At 33.4% G+C, this 13,449-nt stretch overlaps 1 protein-coding gene across 1 annotated transcript; it reads left to right on the top strand.

Moving 5' to 3' along the window:
- The first annotated feature begins 1,211 nt into the window (after positions 1-1,211).
- On the top strand, positions 1,212-2,929 carry LOC111398297. Its single transcript, XM_023025216.1, has 2 exons — positions 1,212-2,267; positions 2,375-2,929. Exons 1-2 carry the CDS (start codon positions 1,457-1,459, stop codon positions 2,743-2,745), a joined length of 1,182 nt encoding a protein of 393 aa, XP_022880984.1. The 5' UTR covers positions 1,212-1,456; the 3' UTR covers positions 2,746-2,929.
- Positions 2,930-13,449: the final 10,520 nt, after the last annotated feature.

Raw genomic sequence — 13,449 nt, 5'->3', positions numbered from 1 at the left:
TCTTTTTTAACCATATATTTTATATGATTCACGACTTTTATCAACTTTTGAACAATTCATTTAATTAACTTTTATCAAAATTTAATTTTTCTCCAGTCTAAATAGGAACTTAGCTTATAACCTTGTTTGCCTAGACTTGTGCATAAGAATTTTCGCTACGACATGTCCTCATGTGTAAATACTCGGAGACTTTTATACCATTTTGTCGATTAGTTATGTTTTTATCAAGCGTTGCACTACATCCCCCACACATGACGAGGGCTGTATAAGTGCTGTACATTTAGAATTTCCTTTTTATCAATATATTTTGATTGTAGTTCTCCTATCACAATTTTAAAAACTTAAACCTTGTTTTACAGAGCTTTTTTAATTTTACATGCTGGCGAGTCTCATTATATGTATAGTTAAAAGTGAATACAAGTTCTGGATTTTTCAAATTTTTTCCCAACAAAACCCATGTTTGGCGGGGATTTAAATAAGATCCTTAGTATATTTTGATAGAAAATAATTAAATTTGAGGTTGAAACATTACGAGTCTCATAAAATATGTGATTAAAATGAATTATTGTCTTTAATTTAACTCTTGTTTGATGGCCATCATAAAGAAAAATTAGGAAAATGATGTTTTGAATAATAATTTTTTGGAGAATGTAGATAAAAAATAGAAAAAATTTAAATTTACGTGTAAAATATTTTATTATTTAAATATATGGTTGAACATAAATATGAAAAATAAAGAATTTTATTTTAAAAAGGGTCAAAAAGAACTTAAATTAAAATTTTAATTCTTATTCATAACTTAAATTAAAATTTTAATTGGCATTTTTGATAGCTAAGCTCTTATTTGACTTTCTTAAAATTTAAAAATATTTTGTTGAATAGTATTTTTTTTTTTTGAGAGTATATGATTAAAAAGTAAAAAAAAAAAATTCTAAATTTGTGTATAAAAATAAATATGATCGTTTGAATCACATTAATGTAAGAATGAGAATAAAAAATATAGTCGTTATGAGCCATATACAAAAAATAAAAAATTATATATGATAATTTGATGTGATGAATAACGATTATATTTTTTTAATTTTAACGGATAAATAATGAAAAACAAACGGGGCTAAATTGATGTAAGGGATGTCCAACGGTAGCTAAATAGAACAAATGATTAGTACAACATTGAACGAAGAAATTCCTCGGAAGACCGACAACTAGCAGCATTTTTTCCTCTTCCGTACACACTCCTTCCAGTCAAGTTTGACAGCTACGTACCACCAAATTTACACCGCTAAATATTAAGTATCCTGCAGTTGTGAATTCAAAGACTACACGATTGGCATCTTCATTCAATAATTAATCCATTCCATTCCCACCCTCAATCATTGATTCCTTCAAATATATAGAAATCTCCCCTCCTTTTCCTCCTCCTGCCCTTCTGTGTGTGTTGAACTGAAAAAAAAAAATGGCGAATTCAGTTGATGCAAATTCTACCAAGTGTTTCTCCGGCTTCGCACGGCGGTTGTTGTGCGGTGGAAGCCTCCCAACACACCCATCTGATCAGCTTGTCGAGTCCAAGAACAGCAAAGAAGTTGAGAAGCCTGAAAGTACTTTATTAAAGTCTGATGAGGCAAAATTGAAAGCTGCAGAAACTCCTGGAGTGGTGGCCAGATTAATGGGTTTAGATTCCCTGCCAGAAGATATCAAGCCAAAAAATAAAAATCTGTCTTCTTATTTTCGAAGCAGGTCATTGAATTCCATTGACTTTCTTGCACAATTTGATGTTTCTTGTAAACAATCCCCGGCCCAGCATAGAAGATTAAGAACATCTGTGTCATTTCGTGAAGTCCCTTCTCTTGATCTTAAAGGAAAACATGATTTTGACTTGATTCTGCACTTTGAGGAAGTAGAAAATTGTAAAGCTACAACCAAACGTCAAGAAAGATCGGAGGTGAAACAGAAGAAGGTACTCAAGAAAGAAAGCAATCAAAGCTTAAAAGACCAACAATATCTTATGAAGAAATCTGAGGATAAGCCCAAGAAATTGCATGCTAAATTATCTTCAGAAGTTGGCTACAGTACTACACCTCGGAAGAAGAATGTTAGTAGAAAAACAAATGTGGACTTGAAGGAAAGAAGGCCAGCCAAATCACAGTATTCCAAGAACCAAAAGAAAAAAAATTCTCAGTACAACCCAAAAAAATCACATTCTTTCTCCGTTTTTGATGAAACTCAACATTATCAGATGCACCCAGTAGCCACTCCATCATCATCAGGTAAATTAAACATATAATAATTCCTAGGAATGCTGAATTTCCAATGGTGTGTTTAATATGCTGGATTGAATACTTGTGTGAAATGATGAATATTGATTGTCCTGCAGAAGTTTTGCCCGTACTGCAACGTTCAAACAAACCTATACGGCATTCTAACTATGGAGAACTCAAGGCAATCACTGACGAACGTGATCACAACAAAACGATGAAGGAAGAGAGTTCTTACAACCTAAAATTGGTCGAAAATGTCCGTAAGTTGACAGAAGATGATCTAAAGGAATCTCGTTGGGCACCCAGTCAAGTCTTGAAGTTCGAAGATTTTGAAGATATATGTGTGCATCATGGGCAACAAATATTTGAGTTATTGCTGAATCAAGTTGTTGATGAGCTTGTGCTGCTTCACAGGAGAAAGGGATTCTTTCCTATGCATGTTAAAGAAAGAAACAGAGATTTGCAAATGAAAAAACTGTGTAGATAATAATTTCTGAAAATTAAGTTGGTGCAAAACAGAGACTTTTTTAAATGTTCTGATCAATGTTGAGGCTGATTCTAGAGTTACTGATGAGTACTTTCAGCACCATTATTGCAAAGAAAAAATGCTTAAGCCGATCGAGCACCTAATAAATGAGCCCTAGTGGCAGGGCTTCTATTTTTATTTTTAACTTTTGTAGTAGAGCTTTTTGATAAAGTTACTTTATATCGTTTTTCTCTAAAAGTTATTTTAGCCAAACAAAATACTTTCAGAGAATTTTTGAACACGCTCGAAAATAGTTACTTATCAAAATACATCTATGTTTTCTGATTTGATAAATTGAAGATATTCAAAATTTTGTATATTTTCATTATTTTATTCAAGTGTTAACAAAAATATAAGAATTTGGATGAAGAAATAGAGTTTTTTATAATATTTTTTTGACCAATTTTTCGTAGGAAAAATTGTAGCAGCGGCCCCAAATGTTTTCAATTTTTTCAGACTTTACTCTAATCTTCAATGTGTATCAGCAGAGGTCCCTAACATTTCATAAATATTTACTTGGAGTCCATCTAGATGAAAACTATCCATGAAACCGTCCGTTGACTAAGAAAAGTGGACTTTGACCATTTTTGACCAAATTAAAAATGGTAAAATGGTAACTCTATATATTTATAAATATTGACAATCAAAATAATAAAACTAAAAAAAATCTACCACAACCCTCCACCCCATTCATCTTCATCTTCTCCAACTACAAAAAGCAAGGCAAAAGTACATAAACATGGAGGCAAGTTCACCCTTGAATTTCTCGAACAGAAAAGACGGCAAATGCTTGTACCCATCATAATTGCTTAAAGCTTTTACTGGATACTGTTGCCATAGTGAGTTGGTTGCAAAAAAGGGCCCTCCAAGCCATTCTTGTTTTCCCTTCTTTTTCTCCAAATTTAAATTTGGACAAGAAAATGAAATTTTAAATTGAAATCAGAAACAGATTTCAGCCATTCTTGCTTTCCCTTCGTTTTCTCCAAAATTTTCTCCTCTCTTGAAGACCAAAAATTTAGAATTTCAGAAGAAATAAAAAACTCAACTGGTATTTCGATGTATGATTTTTGATTGTGTTGCAGACTCATTGGGAAATGGTCTTTCCTTGTGGTTGCATTGAGTTTACGATAATTAATGTAAACTCGCCATCCCGTCACTGTTCCGGTAGGAATTAACTCGTTCTTCTCGTTTGGCACTAACATGATTCCACCTTTCTTTGGTAAAACTTCAACTAGGCTGATCCATGTACTGTCTGTATCGGATATATGATGATTGCACCTAGTAGCTTGAGGACCTCTACCTGACCATTTCCTATATATTTGGATTCAACCTCATTTGACTCTTTATACTTGGCCGAAAATTCTGCTCAATGAGAATCTTATGCATACATAGTGAAGGCTGATCCCTTTAATATCTGTTATAATCCTTCCAATCACTATTTTTTTTCCTGAGTACTCTAAGCAATTTTTCTTCCTCCACCTCGTTGACTGTGTTAGAGATAATGACCGAAGTGTACACGACTCCCCAAGTAGGCATATCTAAGATGTGGTGACAATTATTTGAGTTCCAATGTAGGTGGCTGTTGAATGGATGATAGTGGCTTTGTGGGTCCCGTTCCAAGCTCCTCAAAGTGCCTGTTGCGTGTGTATGGTAGGTTGCTCTCCAAAAATCTTGTACGTCTCAATCTCTAGAGAATCTGAATTTATTAATTGAGAGTATGCGATGCATGCCTCGTAAGCATTTGATGGATTGTGAAGTGGGAATGTGTCTCGAACCACCTTATCAATTACGTCAATCTTAAAATAGCTATCTGACTTTGTAGGGAACTTCATAGCCTTCAAGGCATTAAAAGAAATCGACTCTTCGCTAAGTCTTAAAATTAACTGCCATTTCTGAACTCAATTAGAGCTTTGCCAGCGGTCAAGAGTGGTCTGCTCAGTATCAATGAAATATCTTTGTCTTCCTCCATATCCATAATGAGAAAATCAACAGAGAATATGAATTTCTCCACTTTGATTAGCACGTCTTCTATTATCCCTCTTGGTTGTGTTAAAGACCTGTCAACTAATTGCAGCGTCATAGTAGTAGCCTTGGCCTCTCCTAATCTATGTTTCCTGAAAATAGATAGAGACATTAAATTGATGCTTGCACCAAGGTAACATAAAGTTTTTATCAAAATAAACTTCAACAATAGTGCAAGGGACAGTGAAGTTTCCTGGATCTTTCAATTTTGACGGGAGCTTTTTCTAAATTCTCGCACTGCATTCTTCAGTTAATATCATCATCTCATATTTCTCTAACTTGCTTTATTTGATAAGATGTCTTTTAAGAACTTGGCATAGATAGACATCTGAAATAATGCACTGACGAATGGGATGTTTATGTAGAGCTTCTTGAAAACTTCAATGAACTTTTTATATTGTTGTTGCATCTTCTAGTTCTTCAACCTCTGGGAAAATGGAATGGAAAGCTCATAAGGGTTGATTGTAACTGTTGCCTTATCTCGTGATGTCCTTGAACCTTCTTTTGGGGTGGATTCCTTTATTTGTCAATCTTGCTCTATAGTCTCTTCTTCTATAGGAGGTGTTGTCTCTTTATTTAGATCCGACCTCTTGACATGTATTTTAGGTAGTTTCCCTCACTTTGAGCTGTAATTGCCTTAGCATGCTCATTTGAGTTGATTTTCGTGTTGCTTGGCAAACTACCTGGAGCTCTGCCATTCAAAGCAATTGCCTTCTGTCCCATTTGAATTTTCATACTTTTGATGGCGGCATTTTGATTTTGAAGAGTGGCTTAGATTTTTCTCATGAACTGATTGTTGGTTTTCATGCACTGATTGGTCTTTTCTATGAACTTTCCAAACATCTTTTTCAGTTGAAGCTTCTTCTATTACTGTTGGAGCTAATCTTGTGGCCTATTTAGATTTTGGTTGCTCCAAGAGAAGTTAGGGTCCTTTTCCAAGCTCGAATTGTATGTTTCCCCAAATGAATTATTTTTGTTGGTGTTGTTCCCATTGAGCAAAATCTACATGTTCCATTCCTTGTGCTAAGATTGGGCACTTTGCTGTTATATACTCAGCTCCATATTTCTCACAACTGACCTTCTTAGTCTGTGATGTGCGTGCTGATTGTGACATGTTTTTCACTTTGTGAAATAGTGAGTCAATCTTTCCATATAGGGTTGAATACGTATCTACTTCATAGACTCCCGATGTCTTCTTCTGAATTGCTCATTATGATGTCCACATAGTCGATGTAGTAGCCATTATCTCGAATAGCTTCAGTGCCTCGTCTAGTTTTTGTGGACAGTGACCCGTTAGATGAGGAGTCAATCATGCTTTTGAAAGCTGGAAGTAATCCAGCATATAAATATTGGACTTGGAGTCCCTTACTTATCCCGTGATGTGGACACTTCTGTAGCATGTTTTGAACGTATTCCAAGCTTTATCAAAGGTCTCTGAGTCACCTTGATGAAAAACAAATATGTCATGCTTTAGCTTTGCAATCTTAGCGGGCGAGAAGAACTTAGTGTATAACTTTTGTGCCAGATCGATCCATGTAGTTATGCTGGCTATTGGTTGAGAGTCCAGCCATTCAATTGTTTTATCACGCAATGTATGTGGGAACAGCCTGAATCTGATAGCATCATCTGAGATCTCCTGATATCTTAAGTGTAGGTTTTCTTCATCTCTGCCGTAAAACTGATGTACATTCTGAAATAATTTTATCTCATTGGTCTTCAATTGAAAGTTAGCTGCCCAAACGGTGATACACGATGCTGGATTGGCTTTAGATTATTTGAGGAGTCATGAAATCTCCTACAAGCATGTTGCCTTCTCATTAGCCATTTGTTGTTGTTGTGCTTCTCTAGTTTCTCTTTGTAGTCAATGAAAAGTTCGCTCAATTTCTGGATCGGATAGAATTAGCTCTCATCCAATTGAACTTAGCATGCAAATTTACGAGAAGACCAGTTGTAGCACTTAGACACTAAAACAATAAATTGAATAACAAAACAAAATATAACAAAGAATGCAAAAAATAATGTTTGAATTAGTGCCAAGGTAAAAAAGATTAAACTAATGCCCAATTCCTAGCAACGACGCCAAAAACTTGTTCATGAAATAATGATTTCAATTTAAATCCGCAAGTGTATGGTTAGTAACAAGTAATAAAGTGAAAAATTGAGTCTGAATGTCGTCCCATGAAAATTGAGTAGTTTAATTTTACCTAACTCAACCTTAACCGAAGCCGATTTGTCAAACGTGATTTATTGTAATTTAAATTAAACTTAACTTAAAATAAATATGCAAATTTGTATGAATCGATTGAACTAAAATGCAAATTGAACAAAATTTTGATCTAGTAAATGAAAATAAAGTGCACTAGGATCACGAATCTTCAAGCAATCCTCACTTTTAACCCTAATTCCACAAATTGACAACACATTGAATTTTTGAAGAATCAATGCTTCTGAATCCATCCAACAATTTCTCTCGAGTAGTGTTGAATCCACTCTCATATACCACAGCCTAAATCTCTATGATGAGTGCAAATAAACAAAAATGCATGTGATTTTGTGAGCACTTAAAGGTTCACGCAAGGCATGGAGGTATATCTCTATCTCCTATCAGACCCTACGATGATTTATACCCTGTCAAACTTATTCTCCTTCTCTTGAATGCATGAAATAAGTCATCACACTCACACAATTACGTCCATATAATCATGGAAGAAATTAATTGTATATAAACCATTCAAAAAATTCCATAATATATTTTGATGTCAATTTTGTAAAACAAGAAATAAAAAATTCACATTACAAGATTCATCGATCTCCTAGTACTCGAAAATCTAGCCTATCATGGAGAAATTAACAAAATACACAAAAACTTTAAGGAACAACATTACCAGTGTAAGAATTGGAGTGTAATCCCGTCGATCTTCGCGTTCCTCTTCGTTATTGTGGCGCAAAATCACCTCCAAGATGTGTTATTTTCTCTTCCAATGCGTTCTCCTCTTAATTTGACAACCCTATGGTTTTTATACAGGTGTCACGGTTTGTTTCCATAAGAGTTTCAAATGGAGAAGGAAATCGAAAATCCCACGCTAGAACACAACCATGCGATCGCATTGTTCACACGAGGCTACCCAAGTCCCTCTCTGAATACCACCATGTGACCACATGGTTAGACGCTTCTTTCCATAGACGACGTTTTGGTCCAGAACTCTAACTTCTTACTTTTTGGCCTCTTTTCTTTATTTTCTTCTCTCGATACTACAGATCTTCAACCAGTTGTTTTTTGATTAGGCAACATCTTCATTTATGCCTCAGGTTCATCTTTTGGCTATTTACACTTTGGTCACTGAACTTTTATTTTCTTTCGTTTTAGCCCTTTTCAGCATCTTTTCTCTTGAATCCCCTTCATATCCATCAATATGATCCTGAGAAAATGAAATTGCATAGAATTAAGTCATATTCAACCAATTTTATCAATAATTAGTCATGTTTTATGGACCGAATAAGTATGTAAAAACGCATTTATCATAGACTAAGGCTAAAATCTGATTTACAACCATAATGAGAGAAATCATCTGAAAAATGAGAGATGGAGTTTCAGTGAGAAGAAAATCACCACAAAAAAGAGAGATATCCAAGTCATTGAATGGAATCAATAAAATCTTCAAAATCAGCTCAGACCAAGAAAGCAAAAGGAATTTCAATTAATCCACAATAGTTGATCTTGATCAACAATACATATTGGTTGCCAAAACAAACAAATCCAGGTGAAGGTAAGTAAACCAATCAATGTGTGCCAAGTGGACAGTCACCCTTAAAAAAACATCTTTCCACTTTTAAAAATGTGCTTTGGGTTATGAAAACACAATTTTACAATCTTTACATTGTTTTCTCAAACCCCTAACTCTCTCTAGTTGCTACATGCACGTGATGGTATTTTACTCTACATCATCGACCTAGGTACCTGCAAAAGATTAACTCGAATCAATATGTAGTAAAGATAACCTAGATTTAAACTTAACAACAATTAGAATTTTAGAACCCATATCAGATGGGTTTATATTAATATGAATTTTTTCAAATATAACCTCACCATATGCAATTTTTTTCTCGTATGAACTGATACTTCACCTCAATGTGCTTTGATCTTTCATGATAAATAGGATTTTTACATAAAAGCAAAGCACTTTGACTATCAGTGAAAATAATGAGTGGCTCTTGTAAAAAATTCAATTTTTTCAAAATTTCCTTTAACCAAACTCTTTTTTACAGATTCGGTTATTACCACATATTCAACCTTCGTGCTAGATAATGTGACAATAGGTTGAAGTTGTAACTTCCATGTGATGTAATTATCACAAAGTGTGAAGAAATAGGCAATAGTAGACTTTCTTTAGTCTTTATCACCAGTGAAATTTGAGTCTACATACTCCTTTAAAGTAAGCTGTTCAAATTTCTTTTCAAACACCAATCTCATATTTAATATCCCAACTATGTATCCATTTAAACCCTACCCAATGAGGTTTTTCTGGAATAAACATGAATCTACTTAAATTATTTATAGCATAAGTCAAATCAAGCCTAGTGGTGATCATAGAGAACATGACTGATCTTATAGCATTAGCGTATGTGATATTCTTCATTTCAAATTCAGTTTTAGGTGATTGAGATGATGATAGATTCATATGGGCTGCAAGAGTTACATTCATATGCTTAGTTTCTTTTATGCCAACTTTGGTTATAACTTTATTCAAATAAGCACTTTGTGTTATAATTAAAATGCTCTCATGCCTATTTTTGTTAATAATCATTTCCAAAATTTTCTTAGCATTTCTCAAATCTTTCGTATCAAATTCAGACTTTAGAAGATTTTTAAGTCTCAAAATTTCTGCCTTGCTAGAACTGGCCAATAACATGTCATCAACGTATAGAAATAGATAGACCTCACTACCAGCCATAACATTATTGTAGTATAATCAATGATCAAATTCACTTCTCTTAAAGTCAATATTCAAAACATATGTGTCAAATCTAATGTACCATTGTCTTGGGTTTTGTTTGAGCCCATACAATAATTTTTGCAACTTGCAAACATAATGTTCTTTTTCCTTTACCTCAATCCCTTGTGGTTGACTTATATAAATCTCCTCATCTAACTTACCGTGTAAAAAAGCCGTCTTGACGTCTAATTGTTCAAATTCCCAATTGAATTGAACAACTAGTGGAAGCATCAATCTTATGGTATTGTATTTTACAACGGGGGATAAGATTTCATTGTAGTCAACACTCTTTCCATTGAATAAAGCCTTTGGCTACAAGCCTAGCTTTATATCTCAAAGGGTCAAATGACGCAATCCCATCCTTCAGTTTGAAAATCTACTTGCATTGAACAACTCTTTGATTGTTAGGTTTCTTTACTAGTTTCCATGTGTTATTTTCAATTAAAGATTTCATTTCTTCTTTCATTGCATCTTTCCATTTCTCAGATGAAGGTTCTAAATACTCTAAAGATTCACCAGAGAAGAGGACAAAGTCAGTCATGTTATTTATTTCATATCTAGGATTTGGTTTAACTTGTCTCCTTTCCCTATCTCTAACCAATTGATAATCTTGAATACTTGTTTCGACGGTGGGAACACTTGGGTTTTCAATTTCAATCTCAACCTCAACTTGAGATAGATCTACTTCACCTTCATGTTAATGATATTTTCATCAAGTTGTTGAACGCAAGTATTAGTAATTTCGGGTTGAGTGGGGTTTTGCCTTGCTTGCTTCACCTCACTTTGTGAAGTAGTCTCTTTAGTTTGTTCTTTTGGATTATCAATTTTATTCTTTATATATGGCATTTCAAATTCATTAATACAACATTTTCTACTATCAATGACCTTAATGCCTTGTTTACCCAACACCCACAATTTTTACCCTTTCACACTTTTCAGGTAGCCAAGCATAACACACTTAGTAGCTCTAGGGTCCAACTTTTCCTCAACTTGATGTGTATATACTACACATCCAAACACTCTAATGTAAGAAAAGTTTGGGGGCTTTCCACTCCAAAGTTCCCGTGGAGTCTTAAATCCAACAGAACTACATGAAGATTGATTTATAAGATAAGCTGTTGTAGTAACAACCTCAGCCTAAAACACCTTAGCTAATGCAGAACTGATTAGCATATATCTAGCATTTTTTATTAGAGTTTTATTTATTCTTTCAGCGATCCCATTTTGTTGAGGTGTGTCGTTAAGAGTTCTATATTTTACAATTTCCTTTTGTTTATAGAAGTTAATCAAACTCAGCATTACAAAATTTCAAACCATTATCAATTCTTAGAATTGTTAACTTCTTATCAAGTTCATTCTCAACCATCTTTAACCAAAGTCCTGAATTTTTGAAATGTCTCTAATTTCAATTTCTAAGGATAAGTCCAAACCTTATTCGGGTAGTTATCAACTGTAGAAATAAAGTACTCATTCCCTCCAAAGGTAAGGTAACTTTCCAATCCCCACAAATCCGAATGGACATAGTCTAGGGGCCTAGAGATGGTATGTTACCAAGTCTCAAAGCTCACTCTACATGACTTGCCTAACACACGTTTCACAAAATTCAAGGGGCTTAATCATATATTTCCCAAGTAATTTTTGGTTATTTAGATACTTCAGATCATTATTTCCTTATGTCTCATTCTGTTATGGAATAATTCATATTTATGTTCTGTTATAGTCAAAGATTTAGCATCTTCAGGGGTAACGGTCTCTCCTATAAGATAATACAGTCCGTTTCATTTTGGTCCTTTAAAGATTATCAAAGATCCCTTCATAACTTTCAAAGTGTTATCATCAGATTTGAAATAATGTCTCTTAAATTCAAAAATTTTCAATGAGATGAGGTTTTTTTTTAGGTTTCGGACATATCTAACATTTTTCAATTGCCTAACGATGCCATCATACATCCTGATGGAAATGTTACCAATACCAATAACACTTTGAAAGTTATTATTACCCATATACCCTTTCCTAAGTTCTTTGTAATTATTAAATTAAGATTTATTACAATACATATGGAATGTACACCCTGAATCCAAGATCCAGTCCTTAATCAACTTTTTCATTAGACAGCGTTATTTCAAGGAGATTGTCTAATTCAGAACCAATGACAGAATTATTCAATTTTCTATTATTTTGATCATTTAATTTTTTCTTCCATTTAAAGAAATCTCGTTTAAAGTGGCTTAACTTCCCACAATGATAACACTTCTTATTGCTTTTATCTCTTGATTTAGATCTAGTTTTAGATTTTGATTTAGATCTTCTGTTGTTAAGTTATTTTCCTTATTCTTAGTTCTTCCTCTTAAAGACATACTCTCTTCACTTGTACTTGTTCTAGATTCTCTCTTAACCTCCAATTCCTGAGATTGCAAAGCATTAGTGACAACGGTTTGTGTTGGGTCATCCATTGAGTATTTTATCGCATTTTTTACATCCTTATAAGAATTAGGTAGTGAATTACGAAGGATCACTGCAAGATCTTAATCCTCAAATTTCTTATCATTATGATTGAGGCTTTTAACAAGAATGCCAAAATAACTCAAATTAGCGTCCAAGTCCTTCCGAGGGTCCACTTTGAAACTAAACAATTTCTCTAAGAGGTAAATCTTATTAGGTAGTGTTTTAGTCAGAAATAAAACATCTAATGTAGTCCATAAGGCTCTAAGAGTTTTAGCATCTTCAACTTGACTAAATATATTATCAGATAAGTGCAATATGATAGTACTATATTCCATTTCATTCATATCTAGAATTTAACCAGGCTTAACTTTTAAAAAATAGCTTTATAGTTAATAACAAGTAAGCTGATCTCAGAATGAAAAACAACGGTAATATAATATGCAGAGACTACAACAGCAACAATAAAAATCGATTTCAGATTTTCCACACATGGTACCACTCAGTCAAATTAAAGAAATTGAAATCCTAAACGTGCTCCTAATACAATTCAAACAGTTTACCCAATTCTTGAATAAAACGGATCATAGTATCACAGATTTACATATCAACCATTAGACCATGCAAATCAATTTCTGTAAATTATATTGGAACAATCTCACCAAATACTGTATATAATAATAAGTGTATTTTATACACTTATTCGAAGTTTTAAATAATGATATTTTGTAATTCTTCTAATGAAATATAATCTAATTCATTTTATATTATGTTAAATAGGTAAAACTCAATGTTTGATGAAGAATTAGAGAAAATAATGCAAAAAATAGTGAAAATGGCGAAATCCAAAAGTCGAGGACTAATTGCAAACAATTCATTGATGAGACGGTGATAAAATGAAAATCAAAGATGTCAAGAATTTAATTGGATACAACTGAAAGATAAATGAATAAGATTACAAGAGAAAATTGCATGATTGAATCAAATACAAAGCTTGGGGACTAAAATGCAATACTTCAAAAGTAGAGTCGAATTGCAAAACGACGATTCAAGAATGTCAAGTGTCAAATGGAGTTGAAGATACGTCAACGAGACGAGAATTTATTGAAAATGATCAAAATATCCGCGTAAAAAAGTTCAGCAAAAAATTATACCATGTTTAAATAAGATCACAAAAGTTCACTCTAGAGACCAAATCTCATGTACT

This window comes from Olea europaea, chromosome 1 (genome assembly GCF_002742605.1).
Source record: "Olea europaea var. sylvestris chromosome 1, O_europaea_v1, whole genome shotgun sequence".
NCBI classification, from domain to species: domain Eukaryota; kingdom Viridiplantae; phylum Streptophyta; class Magnoliopsida; order Lamiales; family Oleaceae; genus Olea; species Olea europaea.
Note: the sequence above shows the minus strand (reverse complement) of the source record. Positions and strands in the feature narration are given on the sequence as shown.